The sequence below is a fragment of the Ovis canadensis genome, chromosome 17, assembly GCF_042477335.2.
Source record: "Ovis canadensis isolate MfBH-ARS-UI-01 breed Bighorn chromosome 17, ARS-UI_OviCan_v2, whole genome shotgun sequence".
Classification (NCBI taxonomy): Eukaryota; Metazoa; Chordata; class Mammalia; order Artiodactyla; family Bovidae; genus Ovis; species Ovis canadensis.
Window position 1 is genome coordinate 74,166,434 of NC_091261.1, and position 24,131 is coordinate 74,190,564.

General features: G+C 47.4%; 2 protein-coding genes across 4 annotated transcripts in view; one reads left to right on the forward strand and one right to left on the reverse strand.

Annotated features, from left to right (window-relative positions):
• The window catches only part of UBE3B (ubiquitin protein ligase E3B), a 47,757-nt gene extending 34,193 nt beyond the window's left edge, over positions 1-13,564 (reverse strand). Inside the window, exons 1-9 of one of the 2 annotated variants that reach the window (XM_069557977.1) lie at positions 13,173-13,564; positions 9,228-9,330; positions 7,733-7,914; positions 7,091-7,211; positions 5,309-5,368; positions 4,404-4,508; positions 2,816-2,912; positions 1,147-1,232; positions 192-274 (exon numbers count right to left, since the gene is read on the reverse strand). In XM_069557977.1, coding sequence (XP_069414078.1) covers positions 192-274; positions 1,147-1,232; positions 2,816-2,912; positions 4,404-4,508; positions 5,309-5,368; positions 7,091-7,211; positions 7,733-7,893 — 713 coding nt within the window. In that variant the 5' untranslated portion in view covers positions 7,894-7,914; positions 9,228-9,330; positions 13,173-13,564. Of the gene's footprint in view, positions 1-191; positions 275-1,146; positions 1,233-2,815; positions 2,913-4,403; positions 4,509-5,308; positions 5,369-7,090; positions 7,212-7,732; positions 7,915-9,227; positions 9,331-13,161 lie in introns of both variants that reach the window. The other variant, XM_069557976.1, reaches the window with a different exon arrangement.
• A 43-nt stretch (positions 13,565-13,607) lies between these two features.
• Positions 13,608-24,131, forward strand: part of KCTD10 (potassium channel tetramerization domain containing 10) — a 35,170-nt gene continuing 24,646 nt past the window's right edge. The window contains exon 1 of one of the 2 annotated variants that reach the window (XM_069558028.1): positions 13,608-13,692. In XM_069558028.1, the coding sequence (XP_069414129.1) occupies positions 13,690-13,692 (3 nt within the window). In that variant the 5' untranslated portion in view covers positions 13,608-13,689. The remainder of the gene's footprint in view (positions 13,693-24,131) is intronic. The other variant, XM_069558029.1, reaches the window with a different exon arrangement.

A 24,131-nucleotide genomic window follows, 5' to 3' on the forward strand; every position in this document is an offset into this window, starting at 1 on the left:
CCACTGCTGATTTTTGTACTAGAGTTTCCTGGGAACACGCAGCCATCCCCGTCTGTGGCTGCCTGGCTACAGTGGCAGAGCAGCTGTGACAGAAGATTTGAAAACACTCGCTAGCTGGCCTTCTTCAGGAGTTTGCAGGAGAAGGGGCCTTCAGAAGCACACCAGCCCCTCAGCTGCAGCCCCCTACTTACCGCATTGCTAGGGAAAAGGCGGCTGTTAAAGTGCCTTTGGACAGACAAGGCCGGGGTCTCGCCAGGCCACGGGTTAGCAGGATCTGAAAAGAACATTGTAACTGGTCAGGGGGTGATGCCAACTTTATATTCACGTATACGTAGAAAAGGTACAAGTGCTTCAGATTAAAAAAAAACTGTATTAGGATGTTTCTAAAAAAATGAAAGAAAAGTAATGGGTATGGAGGTCCAATTTGTCCACTCTACTTTAAGTATTACTCTTAAGTTTTTAAGAATAGCTAAAAAAAAAAAATTCACAGCTGAGAAGAAGAATACCAGATTTAAGATCTCAATTATTTTAGAAGCAGTTCGGAGTTAGGGTGTGAAGCAGAAGCTGCCACTGAGAGGAGCTGTGGAGAATCCACCCTGGGCCGCCACGGCGCTTCGCAGGGCTACCGTGAGGAGAAAAGGAAGCCCAACTAGATGAGAGCCCACCGCAGCCCCAGGTGGAAGGATGGACTCAATCCACGTCACTTCTCAAGCTGCGGAATTCCAAAGTACTTTTAAACACTGATGAGACAGATTTCTGACAATTCCCTGGATGCGCGAACTGGCCTAATAACATGCACGGTGGACCAAAGGCTGCTGGAGGACGTGGAACGAGAAAGACAGTTCCAGACGCTGACCAAGAAGGAGCCTGACAGGGTGCGTCCTGAGGCCTCCTGCCTGAGCTTGAGCTTCAAGTGACTGGACTGTCCTTAAAACTAAAAGGTAAACACAAGAAAGGGATCCCAGCTATTGTCCTCTTTTTACACAAACCATGAAGGCGGGTAGGGCAGAGAGGGCTCTGGGCCGTAAGCCCTTTCTGCAGGAAGTGCTGCTCTGAGGAGGGCGGAAGATGTGCCGAAACCAGAGCTAAAACCCAAGGTCAGGTACTGGAGAATGAAGCCACACATCAGAGCAAGAAGAGACAGACCTGCAGAGCAGGGTAGAACCCACGCTGGTTGAGATGGCCCATTATGTTTGCACAAATGTGGTTCATGGCTGGTCGAAGACTCTCACCTAAACGAAGGAAAAAAGGCTGAGAAAGAAAAAAAACCAAAAAACCTCTGACCACCATGTGAACTGTTTATGTGCCCAGGCCCTGGGCTGTAAGGAAACCAGAGCTCCTCTGGCTTGCCTTCCTGCTCCCCTTGGGCCTGGTATCAGAAGAGATGCGGTATTTCCAGGGTATTTCCTGCAAGGCCTGGTTCAAGGGTCACCTCTTAAGAGACGGGTCCTATCCGCTCCCAGAAGCATCGTCCTCGGCCTCCAAGCTCCTGCAGCACCTTTCTACGTCCCAAGGCCTGGCACTTTGTACCCACTGCAGCGACCTCTGCTTCCCAATGGGACACAAGGTCCCTCGCAGGGCCCAGAACATGAGTTTTAAATGCCTGCTCCCCCATCCCTCCCCACCCAGAGTCCAGGATCAGGCCCCAAAGAATCCCTCCTCCCTGGCCTGCAGCCTTGACACACGCAGTTTCCTCTGCTTCACAGTTCTGCCCGTCCTCTGCGCACCCTACCTCTCCCCCCAGCTCTCAGCTCAGACACCGCTTCGTCAGGAAAGCCTGAGCCCCACACAAGGCAGGGCCTCTTACCCCACTGCACCTCGCTTCTCCTGGGCTCCTCCTTCCAAGTGCCACCTGCCACACTGGTGTCGTGACCTGTACATACTCACATACGTCACTCACACAGTCACACATATTCATACAAAAAAATATATATATATACACATACACACACGTTGTCGTTCAGTCACTAAGTCACGTCTGACTCTTATGACCTTGTGGACTGTAGTCCACAGGGCTCCTCCGTCCTTGGGATTCTCCAGGAGTGGGTTGCCACTCTCTTCTCCGACCCAGGGATCAAACTGACATCTCCTGCACTGGCAGGCGGATTCTTTACCACTGAGCCACCAGGGAAGCCCCGTACTCTCTCCAACATCTGTCTCCTCTTGGCCCCCACACTCAAGTCTGGTGAGGAGGGGCGGGCGCACAGAGTTCAGCCCTACAGCCCCTGGAGGACAGTGACCTTTCCCGCATCTCTGGTGCCTCCTCAGCACCTCACACAGAGTAGGCTATGCTGAATGGATGAACGACACGAACGTATGAGACGTGAGGCTGAGTTCAGGATTCAGGGACAGAGGCAGTTTTATGGGCGAAATAGAATTATTTTATGAGCTTTTAGTTGTTTTAGGCTGCGCTGTGCAGAACGCAGGATCTTAGTTCTCCCCTGAGAACCCACGCCCCCTGCAGTGGAAGCATGGAGTCTTAGCCATTGGACCGCCAGGGAAGTCCCTAAGAATTATTTGCTGCCGAACATCCTCCGTGTGAAGTGAGGAGGCTTAAGTGAATATGACTGCCTGGAGGCTGTGGTGCTCTGGGAGCTGTATCAAGTGAGCTCAGAGGGACTGTGCCTTCTTTCAATACTGAGCGTGTTCTAGACACCCTGGGGCAGCCGGATGGGACACGCCAAGGGCATCTCCAGGCGTGTGGTTCCAGGCCCTTCCCTGAGGCTCACGGCGGCAAAAACACTTCTTGAAAACATCCCCCAGACTCTCTATGGAAATGTGACTTGGGGAAGACTTTGAAGTGAGTCTCACCGACCTTTTCCCCGGAGAATTTTCCACGTTGAAGTGTCCGTGAAGGTGACAAGCATCGTGAGGTAAAGGGTGATGAGTTTGGAGTCTTGTAAAATTTCCGGCTAGAAACAATGAAGTGAGATTGAGACACGCGCCCTCCAGCCCAGGGCAGCAAAACAATCCATTTACAACTTTTCTGACTGCAGACAAACGAGTTGGGATTCTAAGCTCTTATTCTTTTTCTCTTGAGGAGTCACCGCTTCAGGAGTTAAATGATGGGGATTTTGGCACATGAGGGCTTGACCACAGATCCTGAAAGACTCTTGAGACTGGTGAATTGAGAATTCTTAGAAAACAAGATGACCAGCGCGGGCTTGCTTATATGTACACATTTAGTATTTAACACATGTATGCGTGTACACTGCAGCCACAGAGAAGAAATGAATTGAACAGAACAAGGACAGTGACCTCAGACTTCTGGCTTTACCACTTACTAGCTGTGTGACCTTGGGCAAGTTTCTTAACCTCTCTGTACTTCCTCCCCTATTGACTAGAGACAGTAACGCTGCTTCTTTCATTGGGTTGTTATGAGACATAAATGGATTAATGTATATAAAGCACCAAGAACAGTGCCTGGCACACAGATCATACTAGGTAATACTAGCTATTCCTATAACGATGACTATAATTTATGGTTTCTCCTGGGTCAAGGCCGAGAGAGCCATTCTCGAGCACCTTGAGAGAGATGTCTGGGAATGGATCACCGGGGGCTCTGGCAACATTTGCTCCATAACTCAGTCACCAGTGGAATCCGTGCCAAGCCTCTGCCCCTGAAACGTCTAGTCTCCACATGAGTGAAGTGGAAATGGCCGCTGTTGGCATACACACACCCTGCCCACCTTCCTAAAGCACACGGGAGGGCACTGGGCCAGGTGGGGGTGAGGGTGGCACGCCATCTGTCTTGCCACCGTGCCCAGTGCAGGGTTGAGGCCAGGATCCCACTGGACCTTTACGAGTCCTTCCAGATCTCTGATCCCTTTTCCCTTCGGTCAGGACACAGTAAGGACGTAAGGCCCGGAACTGCTGGCCACCGTGATTACAGCGGGAGAGGCCGAGGGGATTCCCGAAGGGAGCATAGAGGAGATAAGTTAAGAGATGGCAACCCCACCAGCCCCTGGCTCCAGTCATCTCCAGCTGCCTGTTACAGAAAGACTCTACAGCGAAATGTCCTCTTCCTTCCTTAGCTTGTGTATTACTGGCTGCACTCACGTTGGGTGTCTGCACTTGTCACAAGGGGCCTGACTCATATAATAATGTCAACTCTAAAGTATCCACTACATCAAAGGGCAGAAGGGAAAACAACAGACTCCTGTCATCAAGACTGTGGTGAGACCAAGTCAATATTCAAAACACTGGGCATGAAAAAGGCGCTCAGGCTGATAACAGCATCCAGCTCACTCTCGGGGACAGGGCTCCAGTAATTCATCACTAGACTCCAGCTGGGAGATCATACAGGTAGTAACATCTATGAGCGAGCCACAAGGACTCTGAAAGCACATCCTAGAGCCCGCATGTGGGAAGGACAGGTTTACAGTCTTGTTTTTATTTTTTACCTTGAGCTGCTCAAGAAACTCACAGCAATACCACAGGATGTCTTTGATCTGTTTAATCCATAGGAGAGTGAGATCCTTGGAAAGAGCCAGGGACACGTACCACACCTGCAAGCATGAAAAAAAGAGGAATGTAACGGGCAGTTACACGGATCAAACGACATACATTCCAGACACTGGAATGGGATCAAACAGCCAGGTCTAGAGTCAGATGAGGCAGGGGATGAATGGATAAATAAGAAGTAGGATTTCTCTTGGGCTTCCCTGGTGGCCCAACAGTAAAGAATCCACCTGCCAGTACAGGAGACACGGATTCAATTGCTGGGTTGGAAGATGCCCTGGAGAAGGCAACGGCAACTCACTCCAGTATTCTTGCCTGGGAAGTCCCATGGGCAGAAGAGCCTGGTGGACTACAGTCCATAGGGTCGCAAAAGAGTCAGACATGACTGAGGGACTAAACAACAGGACTCATTTTAACACTAAACTCAAAGGTAAAACAGCCTGGTAAGAGGATTTACCATCCTGAGTAAGAGGCAAGGGCTGAACACAGCTTCTTGGATAATGTAGAGACTGAGGAAATCAGCTGCACTTTGTTAATATTTCTGATCCATTACTTATTTGCGTGTGGATATGAACATATGCCCTGGAGGAGGGCATGGCAACCCACTGCAGTACTCTTGCCTGGAGAATCCCATGGACAGAGGAGCCTGGAGGGCTACAGTCCATAGGATCGCGGTCAAACACGACCGAAGCAACTTAGCACATGCGCACACCCACGCGAACATAAGCAGACTCATACACAACAGTCAGAACATTCAAGGGAACTTTCAGAGCCAAGCAGGCTGGCTTGCGGGGTCATGGGAGACTTTCTGGCACCCCCCCCCCCCCCCGCCACCAACCCCACTCACCTTGGGTTCGTTCTCAGCTTCCATGCTGCTCAGGACGCAGCGACACAACTTCTCAAATCTCTGCAGAGAGGCACAATGGGGGTTATCCATTCCCGATGAACAGATATCAGGCGGCCTCACGTTTCCCTGGTGTGGCATGCCAAATGACTCACGTGGGGACCCTATTTAATTCCAACTGGCAGATGTGGAGACCGAGGATATCAGAAAGACTGAGGGAAGGCTCTCCAACGGGTGGCCCGCAGGCAGGAGGAGCCCTGGGTGTGCTCTAGAGTGGGGGTCCTTTTGGAAAACAAGATCAGCCTGGCAAACTGGGCCTGGAGCCCCGCAGACCAGCAGCTGTCTCTCCTCAACTGTGCTCAGCCATTTGCCGTTTTGTAAGCACCATGCGTACGGACTTTTGCCTCACAAGCTGTCATATCATCACTTGTATCTTGAAACGAAAAAGCAAGAGTGGAAACTGGAGCCCGGGTCACGCTCTGGCTCTGCCAAGCCTGGTCCACCTGTGGGAGCGGCGTGGCCCCGGCGGCCCCCGGCCACACCAAGTTGCAGTCTCCGCCTCTGTTCACTGGGGAGCCCTTCCCTCCCTGCTGACTGTCCTCACCTGCGTGACTGGGCTCAGTGCCAGCGTCCTCCTCTCCCCCCGCTGGGTTATGGAGCCCATTTTGTTTCTTTCGGGAACCCCAGTGCCCAGAAGAGGGTCTGGTGCAACGAGACGCTTAGCTGCGATGGATGCCTGACCCCGAGAACACAGAGGCACTCCCCAGTGGTATCCTTACAACGGTCACAGATAACTAGCTCCTTCCTTGGAATGCTGCTTCCTAGGCTGATGGTTCTGACTCCAAAGGTACAACTAGCATGGTTTGTTTGCTTTGCAGGATTTTAAAAGAAATTTCAAATTAGCTGCCAACCAGGCTTCCCCGGTGGCTCAGACAGTAAAGCATCCATCTGCCAAGGAAGGAGACTTGGGTTCGATTCCCGGGGTCAGGAAAAGCCCCTGGAGAAGGGAATAGCAACCCACGCCAGTATTCTTGCCTGCGAAACCCCCTGGGCAGAGGAGCTTTGCGGGCTATAGTCCATGGGGTGGCAAAGAGTTGGACATGACTGAGTGAGTTTCACTTGTTTTCAAATTAGAAAACTGAGTAGCAAAGATCTCCAGCATCTCTTTAAAAAATACCAGAGTATCAGTCCCCCAACGGCTGGAGCCAAGGGATGGCTGCTCCTTTGCTTGCTCATGGCACAGCCCACCTCTCCCTCTGATGCCCTCACCACCGTCTGTCAGTTACCATGAGTTATGACCTGTACTGTGCTGTAACTCATGAACAGCTTCTCTCACTCATCTGCTGACCTGTCTGGCTTCTATAGGCATCTGAGGACAACTGCTTACAGGAGTTACCATGAAACCAATCGTGATGAGGGCCTTCCCTGGCCATCCTGTGGTTGAGACTCTGTGCTTTCACTGCAGGGGGCACAGGTTTGATCCCTGGTCAGGGAAGTAAGATCCCACATGCCACACGGCCAAATAAATAAATGGTAAAAAATAAACAAACAAGCAAAAAAAATCCCCCAAATTTCTTTATTGAAAAAAAAAATCATGACGATTCTCAGCAGTGGGTATAATCCCCACAAAACAGCTTCCAAGAAAACAAAAGGGGCAGGACGTGGGGGTAACAGAACCTGATTCACGGAGCTGCTGTAACGACTACACGAGTTAATATTTATCAAATACTTATAAAAGGATCTGACACATAGTGAGCATGACGTGTGTTGCTGTTATTATTTTACCTCGTTATCCTCTTTAATTCTGAACAAGAACAGCAGTTTCCTGGCAATCTTAAAAATACAAAGTGCGCTTCTTCTACTGGACCCAGAGTCTTCTGCTTTAAAAAACTCATCAATCTCTCTCCTAGGGAGGGAAGGGTTAAAAAAAAAAAAAAAGATTTTTTTAGTTAGGAGCTCACAGCAGCTAGAAGGCTGTTCAAGAACTCTAAGAAAATACTAGCTGGGTTTTTTTTCCCCCCTATTTATTGGGAATAAAAGTAAACGTGCTGGGACTTCCCTGGTGGTCAAGTGGTTAGGAATCTGCCTGCCAACACAGGGGACGTGGGTTCAGTCGCTGGTGTGAGGCGATCCCACGTGCCCCAGAGCAACTAAGCCCCGGTGCCTAAGGACTGAGCCCACACTCTGGAGGCTGCAAGCTGCAGCTACTGAAGCCTGTATGCCCACAGCCCATCCTCTGCAACAGGAGAAACCACCACAAGCAACAGCCCTCTCATCACAACTCGAGAGCAGCTCCCACTTGTCGCAACTGGAGAAAAGCTGGCATGCAGCAACAAAGACCTGGCACAGCCAAAATAAATATACCTTTTTAAGTTGCAGAAAACAACATTAAAAAAAAAACACGTGCTGAGGATTCCTGCCCCCCACCTGATTTCTCTTTGCAGTCGACGCCGACAGAGAAAGCTCCGTACGTGGGCCTGAATCTCCACGGCCGCCCGTTCTCGTTCCTTCTGCACCAGCCTTTCCTCTCGAGCCTGACGGGCTCTGTCGATAAACCAAGCTCTCGAGGTCTGAGAAACGGTGAACATGTTTGCAAACTTGCACAAACCCTGCAAGGAAAACAGCCAGTGGCTGATGTCAGTCATGATACGAAAAACACTCACGGAGAGGGGCTTAGGAGCAAAGGGCAGAAAGCCCTGGCACCCTCCCCAAGGGCTAATGGCTCTCCTGGCACGAGTCCCAACTTCCTATCAGCTCCTTTCACGCAACTCCCTAGATCAGCGACGCTTTCTCCCATACTAAATAATTACATTTTCTTAAGAGAAAGAACACAGCGCCTGGCATAGGGTTCAGGCTCAGTAATCGTTTAATGAATAAACAAAGCATGAATCGATTCCATCTATAAAGCTCTAATTCAAACCAGGCATCCTCTAAGTCAAAGGTCCCTGGATATTTCACTGAACAGTCAGTTTTTATTTTGCCGAGTAAAGACTGGAGGGCAAAACATTAAACATAATTATTTACTATTACCATTATTTTATTCATTCATTCACTCAACAAATATTTACTGATACCTACTTTGTGTCCAGCACAAAAGAAGCCTTTCATTTTTTTTAAGGGCCAATTAAACATAAAGAAAGCCAAAGGTACGTGATTCCAGAATGTGAGACAATCCATTACATTGAATGTGTTTGGTTCTAAGGACAACTTATTCTGTTGTCCTTACTATTCCCATTTGGCCAAGGGCTGATGAAGATATTAGAGCAGAGATGCCCCCATCCACAGACTGGTATTCTTGGACAGAGGCTCTCAATTAGCCATTATAGTGTCATCTAAATCACCAGTAACTGTCTTTTCCCAAAGGGGTGGTTGTGGCTATCAGCCTAGAGCACACAGCACTGGTCCATGGAGCCTCTCACACTGAGATAATGTCTTTAGATGCTTGAAAACTTTGTCCTTTTATGCAAAATAATCAGCTTGGCGGACACAGGCACTGAAATGAACTATTCAGAAATTCAGACTTCTGGAAAACCATCTCTTTACCAGGTTACCCCACTCAAAGCAGTGCCCATGTGAAAACATCCAGGATAAAAAGGGTCACGTGAGGCTCCTCCCATGTCCACACATCGAGGTACCTGTGTGACCCCTGTTCAACGCTGATCCACAGCTGGTAAACAAAGCTTTGCCAACATGCTGGTCTCTCATCAGTAATTCTCAAGACAAACATGGAGACAGACCCTCCTGGAGTGTGTGTTGGGGGTGGGGAGCGGTGGTGGAGGAGGGAGCAGTAGAGGGAGCCTCTAACCAATATTAAGACAGAAGGCTGCGTGCAGACTGTGACTAAGCACCTATAATTTGATCCTGAAACCTTCACCTGATCCCAGGAGGGAGTGTGAGAAGACAGGCAATAGAGTCTTCTCACCTGAGGACCTGCTGGTGATGCAGAAATGTCAGGTAATCATTAGTGAGCTTACACAGGACTCACGGCTGAGGGAGGCTTCTCACTTCAGAGGAGCTTGTCTTTTCTGGCAAAAGAAAAAAAATCCAGATTTCAGATTGAGTTTTATAGGCAGGGCTTCGTCTTATCTTCTTCACTGAAAAAAAAAAAATAAAAACAGGGCCTCTGGTTTAAATAAAAACAAACAAACAAAAAAACCCACCCGTGTCCTCTTTAATTAATATCAGATCTAAATGGCACACGTATCTACCCAGCCCTCAGTTTAAAGGAAGCAGGTTGAGAATAAGCCCAAAGAAGTTGCTGAATTAGAGCTGTAGGCTTTATGATGGCAACCAAGAAAGGATAACACAGGGAACGGAATGTTTAAAAGCCATTGCAAATTACGTTTGGCATTTTCAGCAAACTGGAAAAATGTTTATGCTTAAGAAATGAAAAAGGGGCTGGCTGTGAACCAATACTGTCATTGAGTTCAGGCTCACACTGCTTGTCACACAACAGTCCAATAAGTCAAGAGACCACTGCTGCGGCAGGGAACAGTGACTTTATTTGAGAAGATAGCAAACCGAGAATGATGGTGGACTCATGTCCCAAAGAACAATCTTGCCTGAATTAGAATTCAAGCTTCTTTTATACTAAAAAGGGAGGGAATAAAGTCAAACATTTCTTGGTTCCCGTCAGGCTCCAGACGGGATGTGTTCAGGTCTTCCTCCCTGCAGTCATTCATGGGTGGGCCTGGTCAGGATATTTCCTGTGAGCTAAACAAAGGTATTTTAGCTTAAGGTTCATTAGCTGGGAGGCAGAGTTCCCAAAGATGGGCCACTGAGTATAATTTAGGCTTAAATGCAACATCCCTGTAGGGATTACCTTGTAATAGAATACAAAAGGTTCTTCCCTATGACCCCAATTACATCACAAAAAAGTCCCGTGCACAGGTAGATAAAAAACTGGGGAAAAAACCGGAATGCCTGTTTTAACCAGTGAATATAACAAAAAAGAAGCAAGCTCACAGATAGAAAGAACAAGTGGTTGCCAGTGGGGCCAGGGAAGGAGAAAACGGTAGTGTAGGGTAAGGCACTAAGAGGTACAAACTGGAAGGTATGAAATAAGCTACAGGAGCTTTCCTGGTGGTCTGGTGGTTAAGAATCAGCCTCGCAATGCAGGGGACAGGGGTTCGATCCCTGGTCTGGGAAGATCCCACATGCCAAGGGACAACTAAGCCCATGTTCCATAACTACTGAGCCTGCATTCTAGAACCCGAGCTCCTCAACAAGAGAACCCATGGCAATGAGAACCCTGCACACCACTAGAGAGAAGCCGTCACTCGCCACAGCTAGAGAAAGCCCACACGCAGCAACAAAGACCCGGTGCAACAACAGAAAACAAAACAAGCCGCAAGGATATTTTGTACAACGTGGGGGAAAGTGGCCAATGTTTTACAACTGCAAATGGAAGACAACCTTTAAAAACTGAGTCGCCGTATACTGCACCCCTGTAACTTACATGTATTATATACATCAACTATATTTCAATCACAGAAGAATGGTTGCTTTGAGGTAGTGGGACTGTGGGACATTTTGCTTCCCTAACTGGTCTGTTTTCTTGAATTCTCCACAGAAGGCATGTGGTCGGGCGACATGGCATTGTGAGAGGCACGCAGAGCTGGAGCGATCCGTAGCTGTGCTGTGTACTGCGGAGATACAGCTCTGAGCCGTCCTGTCTTGTCTGTTGATCAGCTTAGAGGCTGATCATAAGGACTGAATGAGATGATGACATCAAGCACCCATCGAAGTGGCTGACAGGGCACACAGTCAATAAGCCTGACAGATTATTTTTATACACACAAAGATCTGCCTTTTAAAAACTCTTTACTAAAGGCCCTTATCTGTACAGGCACTCCGGGTCTGCGGGTAGGAAAGAATGGTCACCTGTTAAAAGAGTTTTTTCTATCACCAGTCCTGTCACCTGGGCTATGAAGCCTTGGGCTTGGGCCCTGTTTAGACTGGGGGACAGCTTCAAGCCTCAGAGCCGCAAACAAACCTGCCCAAGCCATGAGCACAATGGTATCCTCTTTCCTTAACATGGAGACAGCCTCTCTTGGGGGGCAAGGGAAAGATGGGGAGGGAGAAGAAGAGAGAGCTTTTCCCCGACAGAAGAACGGGAGGTTGCATGCAAACTGTGACTAAGCACCTATAAGGCTATCTCAAAACTTCACTTCTCCCAGGGGCTCTTTCTTGCGCTCACCAACCCCTTAGCAATGCTATATGCTGGTTTCTGTTTACACCACGTAACGGCTTATATTTTGCAGTTTTTTGAATCCTTTCTTCTTCACTTCTTCTAGCTGCATAAGGTCGATTACAGTTCATCAATCAAATAAAAACACATCAGAAGTATTTGTGAGGTACTTACTCTGCTAAATGCCCTGGAGGATGAAAGGAAAAGCTGTGCATAGCAGAGAAAGCCCTGGGTCAAAGCCGCCTTTGTTTTTTTTCAGTTCTGATTCTTTCTCATTTGGCCAAGTCCCTTATCCTCTGTACGCCCTCAATTTCCTTTTCTGTAAACTGACATTTGGGATTTTCCTGGAGCTCAGATGGTAAAGAATCTGCCTGCAACACAGGAGACCCAGATTCGATCCCTGGGTCAGAAAGGTCCCCTGAGAAGGAAATGGCTATCCATTCCAGTATTCTTGCCTGGAGAATTCCATGGACAGAGGAGTCTGGTGGGCTACAGTCTATGGGGTCACAAAGAGTCAGACACCACTGAGCAACTGACACACACACACGTAGCCCAGGTTAGACCACTAGTAAGGGACAGAGCCAAGATTTTAATAGTTAGGACCCTACTTCTACAGTTCCATAAGAGATTCAGTCTTTTCTGGATGAGGTCAACTTCATGGAGAACTATGAAAGAGCCTGACAGACCATAGAGTGTCATCTAAAGGTGAAGCACCATAAATACCACCTGCTGTCTGAGCCCCAAAGAATTCTCCACTCATGGTGGGAACAGCTGGGCAGCCAGGCTGAATGACCATCACCATTGGTTAAGCATGGACCATGGGTCAAAGACTGTACAGATATTTAATCACCTCTGACTTTTCAACAGCTCTATCAGGTCTCAATAGCCTAATTTTCTTAAGAATAAGCAACAGGACTTAGATTAATGATAACAGCTATCATTTATTGAAGGCTGCAGCCTATACAGGTGCATGCTACCACCTTCCCACAGAGAAAACGATATTCAGAGAGGGACATGACTTGTCAGAGTTCACAAGGCTCCTGATTTTGAACTCATCTCTAACTCCAAAACAATTACTTAGTTTAAGTGAAACAGAGAAGACCTATGGACGCCCCCATTCACAGAAGGCAAAGTTGAGAAGGCAAGACTGCCCGTGGGGCCAACATAGAGTCAGATTACTACCAGGTTTTTCTTTACTGTTATCAATAACTGCAGCTGTTTTTATTGAGAGCCGTCAGGCATCGTACTAAAACTTGAGTTACACGAGCTCCTCCATTTGACAGGAGCTAGTTACTCCATTTTACAGAGTTGGAAACTGAGGCACAGAGAAGGGAAGGAATTCACTCAAGGTTATAGGGAATCGGTTGGAACTCCGGTTCGGATGACTTCTGAGGCCCGGCGTCTGTCCTCGGCATCAACAACCACAATAACAAATTTTTTTCATCCAGCACTAGTCTGTTTATAATGGCCTATTGCCTCTTTTTATCTCGGTAGCTCCGGAAATAAAAAGGCCTCGGAGAAACGTCCCCTGGAGCCCAAAAGCCAGCCCCCAGCACCTGCAACCCCGACCAGGCGAAGCAGGGACCCGGCCCTAGGGCTAACTCCCTCCCAGACCACGATCCCACCACCCGGACAACCCACAACCCTGTTCCCACTCGCTACCCACAGGCCGTAGACCTTTATCCGCTCGAGGCCCCGGCGCTCGGGATCGGGGCCGCAGTTACCACCGCTTCAACCCGATACCCCCGAACTCTGCCAGACCCAGGGCAGCTGCCGAGGTCCGTCCGCCATCTTGCCCCGGGGTGTTCACTCTGAGAGTTCCGTCGGAAAACAACAACCAGTTCCGTAAACGACAGTTCCGAAGAGCTTCTTCGTCCGGATGGGAAAACCTCCCTGCATCTTGTTGTCATTTATGGGAGCTGGAAAAGCGGAGCATTCAGGAGAGGGATAAACGCCTGACCCAGCCGAGAAGAGACGCAACCCATTCTAGCTAGGGAGCTTGGAAGAAAAGCGGTCTCTTATCTAGTATTAGTATGACGGACCCTTTAGCAAGGTGTCCTCTGCGGGGCGGAAGTGAGGTGCAGACAGCGGAAGTCCCCGCCCCGGCCCCGCCTCCGCCCGCGGCTCACGGGAGCTGGGTGTTTCCTGTCTCTTTCAGTCCGGGTTTGGAGACTCCGGCTTCCTCCGGCTTTTCATGGTAAGGAGGGCGTTGCCCGCCAACTAGGGGCTGCAGAGCGGCTTGAGAGAGCCGGTCAGAGACAGAATAGAGAGGGCAGGGACCGAGAGGAAGGGGTCCGACGAGGGACTGTCGCGATAGGGGAGAGGAGGTTGGGAGGTTGGATGGGGGGCGAGGTTGGGCGTGGGGGAAGGGCTCTGGGCGGAGAATTGTGCCTCTGTTGTGGGATGGGGGCTTGTCCCTGGCTCTTGGGGACGCGGGAAAGGGTATTTGGGCTTGGGGAGTAGATATGTGCTTGAGTAAGTTGTGGGGGTTGAGTGGTAGTGGTGAGCCGGACCACCAGTGCTGGTTAGAAATGAGAATTGGTGATTGCGAAGAGAACAAAGAGATGTCATTGAAAATGGACTTTGGGGGTGGAAAATGAGGAAAATAGGAAGAATTGTGAAAGTGGATGTGTAGGCGACGAGAGATCGAAGTGAGATTGCTTGGAGCGGGGCGTTTGGGGTGTTTGGAAGTTGTGCTAAAGTCACTGGGTTTCGGGGAAGTGGGCGAGGTGCGTCTGAGTATTCGGGCCAGTGGCGTGGCGAAAAGAAATGAGAAGGAGCCTGTGGGCGGGCGTGTATTAGATGCTGGAAACTCCGCGGAGGGACGCCAGGGGCCTGAGATCAGGGTACTTTGGCCACGCAGTTCAGCACCTTAACTGGTGCCCGGGTACCTATCTAGTCAACTTCCGTCGAGACTGTGGCGGCCACACCTAAGGAGCTCGGGATGTCTCACCGTCTTATCGCCTATCTGTGGGAATGTTTCTCTGTGCTTGGAATCCTTCAGGGCTTTGCTGTTTGGCTTTGTCCCTGAGTGGGAATGACCAAAGTTCAGCCCAGACCCTTTTTTTTTACTTTTTTGTCCGGAGTCTCTTCCCTGAAAAGTGCAGTCTTAGGGAACACCAGTCCCAAGGCCAATATGGAAGAAGAAATAACTCTCTACCTGTATTTGACTTTGAACTACTCCATTTCTGTGCCAAGTAAGTTCCACCCTAAGGGAAACGCAGCACTGAAGCAGTGGTTCTCAAACTGTGGTCCCCAGACCCGCAGCATCACCTGGGAACTTGTTAGAAATGGCCAGGTTTTCAAACCCTACCAGACTACTGAGTTAATCTGGGGGTAAGGCCCAGCAAGCCCTGCAAATGATTAAAGTCATGATTTCTTGATTTGGGCTGTTATGAGAAGTGCATGAGAGTGGGAGTCAGAGGACCCTAATAGTTCTGATACTTTCATTTTCCCTTTGAAAATGGGATTAATGATGACATTTTTCTCACTAGACTGTTGAAAGAAATAGGACAATGGTCTGGACAACACTGGAAGAGCAAGTAATTTGACAAAACACTTGGAAGTAGCAGTGGCTATCCTGTAGGTTTTCGATACCAAATAATGCTACAGTTTTGTGACTGGTTGAATTTAGTTGATTTGAAATGGAACAGACTTTTTGAATTGCAGAAGTGCCCAGAGTTGGGAAGTTTTATAATTAGCCTCAAGGCGATGAACCCTTAGATCTAGTTAAAGAACACCTGAGCTTTGTGGCTGCACATTAGAATCACCTGAAGAGCTTTTTAAACACTAGTTTCTGAGTTTCCACACCTTTCCACAATTTGATTAATTGTTTTGGGCTGAAGCCAACTCAGCACATCTAAGAGCACCCAGGTACTTCCAGTACTGCCCGGGCTAGGACCCTCTGGTCTTAAGGATAGCTTGGGGAGCAGAAGAGAAAGGACACTCTCTCTCTCTCTCTCTCTCTTTTTTTTTTTTTTAACATTTATTCCTTGAGGATTATTCTGAAGATTTTGGCTTTAACTTCATGTTATGAGTAAGGAAACTGAGAGACTTCCCTGGTGATCCATTGGCTAAGACTCCGTGCTCCCAATGCATGAGGCCTGGGTTTGATCCCTGGTCTCAGGAACTAGATCCCATATGCAGCAACTAGAGATCCTGTATGCCACAATGAAGGTAGAAGATCCTATGTATCACAGCTAAGACCCGTCTCAGCCAAATAAATCAATAAATACCCTTATCAGATCCTCCCAGGTGGAACACATAGATTAAAAAAAAAAAAAGTTAGGAAACAGACTTGGTGTGTCTAAACGTCACACGGAACTGCAGTCCAGGTTTGCTAAACTCTTGTTCAAACCTTCCACACACACGTCTCCTCCAACACACGACAAGGAAGACAGTTCTGCGGAGAGGTGTAGAGAACACTTTAGAGGTTGAGGGATTCAGTATCTTTTTCCTATTGTACTTACTTGCCTGGATCTCTTTTCAAGTCAAGGGCTTTCCCTTACGGCTGATTTTTATTTTTTTTAAGCTAGTGTACAGTTACTTCCTCTCTGTGTGTGGCCTGAAGCTGTGAAGCAGAGGCCTGCTTTTGTTTCTGATTTGGCTTGTTTTTATGTGTGGTCCAGAATTCATAGGGCCCATGGAGCCAGAGGAGGGGCAGCTTCTGCAAGACTAGGAAGTTAAATGTAGCCTGTTTGACCCGGGGGTGACACAGATCTTTTAGAACTGCGGGTGCAATCTTGGCTGCACACTAGAATCACCCAGGGAGTTGGAATTTTAAATTTCTATTTCCCGGCCATATCCCCAGACAGGTCGAGCCCAGGCATCAGTATTTTTTTTTTTTTGGTAAGTGCAGAGCCACCATTGAGAGTGCTCAGAGGAGGTGGGGGAAAGAAAGCTACTTACTGATATAATTAGAGTAAACTTTTGATTGAATAAAATTGGTAACCAGTATGTCGAGTATTGATTACCTGTGTTTCTTGTAGCCGGTTTTGCTCTCTCCCACCTCACCTCCCCAACCTCACTGATAATGATCTCCAGCCTTTGAAACTAAGCAGGGTCTCAGCAAGGATGGCCGGGGAGTCCTCCGAAGAGAGGTTTGGCTGTGAGAGCCTCCTTGTCTACAGCTTAGCGTCCCCGCTCCATGTGACTCGGGCTTAGGGACAGACAACAGCCAGAACCGTGTTTCCCGAGGTCCTCTCCTAGTATTGAAGTGGGCTCCAAAAAGGTGCGAGGCTTGCTTTGTCCACTTGGAATTCTCAAGCTAGACCAAGATATTTTCCACCTTCATCCTCTTAGTAATTCAGTCAGATGTCAGTAGAGCTGGAAATGGTTTCCAAAGAGAAGAGAATCTGAGACTGGGAGCACATCCTCAGGTGATCATGGTTTGGGTGCTTCCTGTTGCTCTGAGCCAGGGGCCGGGCCCAGCACCCTCTGGGGCTTCTGTCACCACGGCCCTGGGAGGGAGACTTGGCTGCTGTCCCGCTTGCTAGACCAGACTAGGTTCCACACGGGCTTCCTTGATGGCTCAGCAGGTAAAGAATCTGCCTGCCATGCAGGAGACCCAAGAGAAGCAGGTGCGATCCCTGGGTCAGAAAGAGCCCCTGGAGGAGGAAATGACAATCCACTCCAGTATTCTTGCCTGAAAATTCCCACGGATATAGAAGCCTGGCGGGGTATAGCCTGAGGGTGGAGAAGAGTCGGACAGGACCAAGTGGCTAAGCACAGACTCGAATGGCTCCTTCAGGCTCCCACAGCTGGTCAGTTGCAGGGCCAGGGGCTTACACTCAGGTCTGGTTTGCAAACCCAAGCCCTCAGCCATGGCTTCCTGTCTTTACTTTGGAGCTTTTCTGAAGATGACTGAGGTGAGGTCCCCTTTCTCAATTTCCGTGTCCTAGCTCTGTATGTACCAAGTGTGACCATTGATAAAACCGTGGGCTCGAGGCCAGGCAGGGCTTGCCCACGTTCTTCTCTCGCTTTGTCATCGGCCGCCTCTGTCATCATGCACTTCAGGAAGCGACTGAATGTGGGCTCAAGGTGTCCAGATTCACAGAAGGGAAATAATGATAGCTGTCTTCCAGCACTGTTCAGATTTTATTTGTTTAAATATTTATTTGGCTATGCCAGGCCTTAATTGCAGCATGCAGGATCTAGTTCCCTGACCAGGGATTGAACCTGGGCCCCCTGTATTGGAAGCATGAAGTCTCAGCCACTGGGCCACCAGGGAAGTCCCTGGTTGAATTTTAAATGGTTGTTTGTGATGATACACAGTAGAACAGTGGCATCTTCGGGAAAGGGGCTCTCTGGAGTGATGCAAGTGTTCTCTGTCTTGAGTAGGGGCTACATATATGGGCTTCCCTCGTGACTCAAACAGTGAAGAATCTTAACTGCAGTGAGGGAGACCGGGCTTCCATCCCTGGGTCGGGAAGATGCCCTGGAGAAGGGAATGCCCACCCGCTCCAGTATTCTTGCCTGGGAAATCACATAAAGAGAGGAGCCTGGTGGGCTATAGTCCTTGGGGTTGCAAAGAGTCAGACCTGACTGAGCAGCTAACATACACATAGATGCATCCATTGATCAAAACTCATCCAACTCTGCACTTAAAATACACTTTATTGGGACTTCCCTGATGGTCCAGTGGTTAAGAACCTGCTTCGCAGTGTAGGGAACACAGGTTCGATCCCTGGTCCAGGAAGAGCCCACATGCCTGAAGGCAACTGAGGCCGTGCCGCAACTACCGAGCCCTCCGGCTCTGAAGCCTCCATGCCACAACTCGAGAGCCTGTGCGCCTCAGCGAAGACCCCACGCGACCAAAATAGACAAAAAACATTTATCATATGTACATTGTCTTTAAAAAGGTATTGGAAAGCAAAACAAGTACAGTACACAAAGTTATCCGTTATGACTTTTATTTACCTGTTTCATGTTAGGTACCTTTCAAAATGCTACATCATCTCCTGAAAACATATTTTTGTGTAAATTTTGATCTGACAAGGGTGCTTAAAAAAATATTTCCATTTTGGGGCAGATTTCCTTAGTGAACTCCTGTCCCACCCAAAACCCCCCGAAAACCATAAATACAAGCTTTTTTCCTCGAATATTTGTATTTTATTGAAGTGTAGTTGACTTACAATGTTTCAGGTACACAGAAACGTGATTGAGTTATACACATATTATTTTTGCAATTTTCCTATATAGGTTATTATAAGATATTGACCATAGTTGCCTGTGCTATACAGTAAACCTTTGTTGCTTGTTGCATATCTTTTTTTTTTAATTAGAAATTTAACATTCTATTCAGGCTAAGTCAAACAAGTGGAATCAAAATGTCATAAATTTTTTAGTTAGGCAAAAATTCATGTTTTCTAAAATATACATTATGCATATTATTTTTATGTATGTATACAAGAGTTTTACTACTGTTGATAAAGGCTTGAGAAAGAACATCAAAAAAAGATGGACGAATTGGAAAACAAACTAAGTTAAATGGGAGCGCTGAATATGAAATAGAAAAAGTGAAACAAACTAGATAAAAGTAAAAGATCCTTATATAGTCCAGTTTTTAAACATGGCTGCTGATTAGAAACATATTGAGCTCTGGCAGAAAAAAAAAAAAAAAGCAATATCTGGCCTTTAGTATTTTTCAAAATATTCCAAGATAATTCTGATATGCATCTGGATTTTAAAAAGGGCAGGTTTTTCTATTAAATGATAATTTTGGTGATGTAAAACTCTTATTATTTTACTGTTGACCAATCATGATACAGTGCTATTAAGTGAGTAATAGTTACATAATCACAATAATGAAAAATACTTATCGGTTTTCACAGTCAGTAGCCAGACAAAAGAAATAAAAGGTCATTACAGTTGCAGGCCACAGGGGAATGTGTTTAACCTCACAATATAAAATAATTACATACAGTTTGAAGGATCAAGCAGAGTGATGTGATAAGTGAAAGTGCATGTATTCACATATTTTCATCTCCTCAGCCAGTCTGTGTCTTTTGGTTGGTGTATTTAATCCATTTACATATAAGGTAATTATCAATATGTGTGATCCTATTACTGTTTTCTTAATTGTTTTGGGTTTATTTTCTGTAGATAGGTATTTTCCTTCTCTTGTTTCCTGCCTAGAGAAGTTTCTTTAGCATTTGTTGTAAAGATGGGTTCAGTTCAGTTCAGTCGCTCAGTCGTGTCCGACTCTTCGCGACCCCTTGAATCGCAGCACGCCAGGCCTCCCTGTTCATCACCATCTCCCGGAGTTCACTCAGACTCACGTCCGTTGAGTCCGTGATGCCATCTAGCCATCTCATCCTGGGTCGTCCCCTTCTCCTCCTGCGCCCAATCTCTCCCAGCATCAGAGTCTTTTCCAATGAGTCAACTCTTTGCATGAGGTGGCCAAAGTACTGGAGCTTCAGCTTTAGCATCATTTTTTCCAAAGAAATCCCAGGGTTGATCTCCTTCAGAATGGACTGGTTGGATCTCCTTGCAGTCCAAGGGACTCTCAAGAGTCTTCTCCAACACCACAGTTCAAAAGCATCAATTCTTCAGCGCTCAGCCTTCTTCACAGTCCAACTCTCACATCCATACATGACCACAGGAAAAACCATAGCCTTGACTAGGTGGACCTTAGTCGGCAAAGTAATGTCTCTGCTTTTGAATATGCTATCTAGGTTGGTCAGAACTTTTCTTCCAAGGAGTAAGCGTCTTTTAATTTCATGGCTGCAGTCACCATCTACAGTGATTTCGGGGCCCCAAAAAATAAAGTCTGGCACTGTTTCTGTTTCCCCATCTATTTCCCATGAAGTGATGGGACCGGATGCCATGATCTTCGTTCTCTGAATGTTGAGCTTTAAGCCAACTTTTTCCCTCTCCTCTTTCACTTTTCATCAAGAGGCTTTTTAGCTCCTCTTTACTTTCTGCCATAAGGGTGGTGTCATCTGCATATCTGAGGTTATTGATATTTCTCCCGGCAATCCTGACTCCAGCTTGTGTTTCTTCCAGCCCAGCATCTCTCATGATGTACTCTGCATATAAGTTAAATAAGCAGGGTGACAATATACAGCCTTGACGTACTCCTTTTCCTATTTGGAACCAGTCTGTTGTTCCATGTCCAGTTCTAACTGTTGCTTCCTGACCTGCATACAGATTTCTCAAGAGGCAGGTCAGGTGGTCTGGTATTCCCATCTCTTTCAGAATTTTCCACAGTTTATTGTGATCCACACAGTCAAAGGCTTTGGCATAGTCAATCAAGCAGAAATAGATGTTTTTCTGGAACTCTCTTGCTTTTTCCATGATCCAGCGGATGTTGGCAATTTGATCTCTGGTTCCTCTGCCTTTTCTAAAACCAGCTTGAACATCAGGGAGCTCACGGTTCACGTATTGCTGAAGTCTGGCTTGGAGAATGTTGAGCATTACTTTACTAGCATGTGAGATGAGTGCAATTGTGCGGTAGTTTGAGCATTCTTTGGCATTGCCTTTCTTTGGGGTTGGAATGAAAACTGACCTTTTCCAGTCGAGTGGCCACTGCTGAGTTTTCCAAATTTGCTGGCATATTGAGTGCAGCACTTTCACAGCATCATCTTTCAGAATTTGAAACAGCTCAACTGGAATTCTATCACCTCCACTAGCTTTGTTCATAGGAAAGTCTTGCTGGGTGGAGTATTCATGGTAGTAGTTTCTTCCCTTTCATCACTTTAAGTATATCATGCCATTCTCTTCTGGTTTGTAGAGTTTCTGTTGAGAAGTCAGCTGATAGCCTGAAGGGAGTTCCCTCCTATGTTATTTGTAGTTTTTATCTTGTTGCTTTTAGTATTTTATCTGTGTCTTTTTGTCAGTTTGATTACTATGTGTCTCCATGTGTTCCTCCTTGGTTTATCCTTCTTAGGATTCTCTATAGTTCCTGAACTTGGTTGACTGTGTCCTTTCCCATGTTTGGGAAGTTTTCAGCTCTTATCTCTTCAAATATTTTCTCAGGTCGTTTCTCTCTCTCTCCTCCTTCTGGGACTCCTATAATTCAAACGTTGGTGCATTTAATGTTGTCCCAGAGGTCTCTTAGGCGGTCTTCATTTCTTTTCTTTTTTCTGTATTCTGTTCTGTGGCTGTGATTTCCACCATTCTGTCCTCCACGTCATTTATGTGTTTATCTGCCTCAGTTTTGCCACCATTGATTCCTTCCACTGTATTATTCATCTTTGTTCTTTTGTTCTTCTAGGTCTTTGTTAAACATTTCTTGCATCTTCTCATTCTTTGCCTGCATTCTTTTTCTGAGATCCTGAATCATCTTCACTATCATTATTCTTAATTCTTTTTCTGGAAAATTGCCTAGTTCCACTTAGTTATTTTTCTGGGGTTTTATCTTGTCCCTTCATCTGGGACATAACTTTCTGCTTTTTCATGCTGATTAATGTGGTTTTTGTTTTATTTGCTGTGGGACTGTGGTTCTTCTTGCTTCTTCTGTCCACCCTCTGACAGAGGAGGCTGCGGCTTGTATAAGCTTCTGGTGGGAGAGATGGAGATGGGAAAAACTGAGTCTTGCTCCGGTGGGCAGGGCCTTGCTCAGTAAAGCTTTAACCCAACTGGTAGGTGGGTTGCACTCCCTTCCTGGTAGTTGTTTGGCCTGAGACGACCCAGCCCTGGGCTCTGTGGTAGAGTTAGGGATGAACTCCAAGAGGGTTCATGCTGCCAGTGCCCCCGTCCCTGTGGTGAGGCCCTGCTGACCCGTGCTCCACGGGAGGCCCTCCAACACTAGCAGGGAGTTCTGGTTCAGTCTCCTGTGGGGTCACTGCTCCTCTCCTCTCCTCTGGGTCTTGGTGTGGGCAAGATTTCATTTGTGCCCTTCAAAACTGGAGTCTGTTTCCCCCAGTCCTGTGGGAGTCCTATCCTCAAATGCTGCTGGCCTTCAAGGTCAGATTCCCTGAGGATTCCCAGTCCCTTTGTTGGGTCCCCAGGCTGAGAAGCCTGACTTGGGGTTCAGAACCTTCACAGCAGTGCAAGAACTTCTTTGGTATTACTGTTCTCCAGTCTGTGGGTCACCCCCCTGGCGGGTGTAGGATTTGACTTTTTCGTGATTGCACCCTTCCTGCCGTCTTGCTGAGGCTTGTTTGCCGGGTATCTCACTTTGGTGAGTTCTAGTTCCTCCTGTTGATGGTTGTTCGACACCTAGTTGCAGTTTTGGTGCTCTTGCAGGAGGAGATGAGGGCAAGTCCTTCTCCACCATCTTGAACTATAAGCTTTCTAACCCCTGGCTCCAGGTCTTCAGAGTTTTCCAAAATTCCTTATTCACGTAAGCTGTTTCTGTCATCCCATGGATGATGTGTCTTTCTGGGGAAAGTAGTTGGTGATAACTGTTAGTGTCACCAACTGGTTTTGGCTGGAGGGCATAAAACTAGACTCATACTGCAAAAGATTTTTTAAAAATATTCTTTATTCCTTTCTTTTTCAGCCTTCCCACAATGAACATGTATTATGTTGATAACTGATAAATAAACAAAAGTGTCTTTTTTTCTGCTGCAACACCTGGCATGTGGGATCTCTAACCAGGGCTCGAATTTCAACTGAAATCAGGGGACTGGTTTCAGAAGGAAGCTGGGAGGTGAGGGCCCTGCTTCCTCTTGGCCTCTGTCTTTTGCGTTTGGCATCAGGCCACAGAGACCCCAGGTGAGCTCAGCCTGCACTTTTCAAACCTTAACTGCTTGTGCCGTTTTTGCGTGATGGAGCAGGAACAGTTTCTTGAGAAAACACTTTTCTCTTCAGGAGGCCGTCCTTCATCTGTGTCCCGCTACAGGCCCTGACACCAGTTCCCCAGGCCACTCTTGAGGGGACAGAGGTCGTGCAGATCGGTCATTGCCTCTGCTATCACCAGTGGATAGCAGGTTGCCATCAGTTATCCCTTAGCCCCTTTAAAAATTAACATTTGTGGGACTTGCCTGGTGGTCCAGTGGTTAAGCATCCACATTTCCTCTGCAGGGACATGTGTTCGATCCCTGGTTAGAGATCCCACATGCCAGGTGTTGCAGCAGAAAAAAGACACTTTTTTTTTTGTTTGTTTTTATCAGTTATCAACGTAATACATGTTCATGGGGGAAGGCTGACAAAGGAATAAAGAATATTTTTTAAAAATCCTTTTGCAGTTATCAGAGTATAGTTTTACGCCCTCCAGCCAAAAGCAGGAGCATGTTTGCAGTCAAAGTTGAGTTTGTTTCCTTGATACTTTGAGGGAGAAGTATGAGGTGGCTCAGGAGATTCTGGCTGGCGGTGGGTGATTTTGGGGAGAAATCAGGGAAGTGAGGCTTCACTTTGTGTAGAATGCTGTCAGGAAATAGGGCCAATTCTGTGATTGGGTCTCTGTAATTCCTCCCTTCAAGGTGGGAAGAATGGAGCTCGGGCTCTAATTGAGGAAGAAGCAGCCGTGGCTCCTACTGGTCATTTTTGGGGGACAGTGTTTTTGTCCGTGTTCAGACATAATCACGGAGAGGCCTTGCTTGGATCTTGATCCGTTGGCCACCAAGTGGCCTTGTCTGGTGGTGATGGGCTGCAGGCAGCCCAGAGCCTCAGCATGCAGGCCAGGTAGCTGCTGGCCATCAGGGGCTGCCTTCTCAGCACCGATCCCCAGGTTCAGTAAAGACTTAGCCA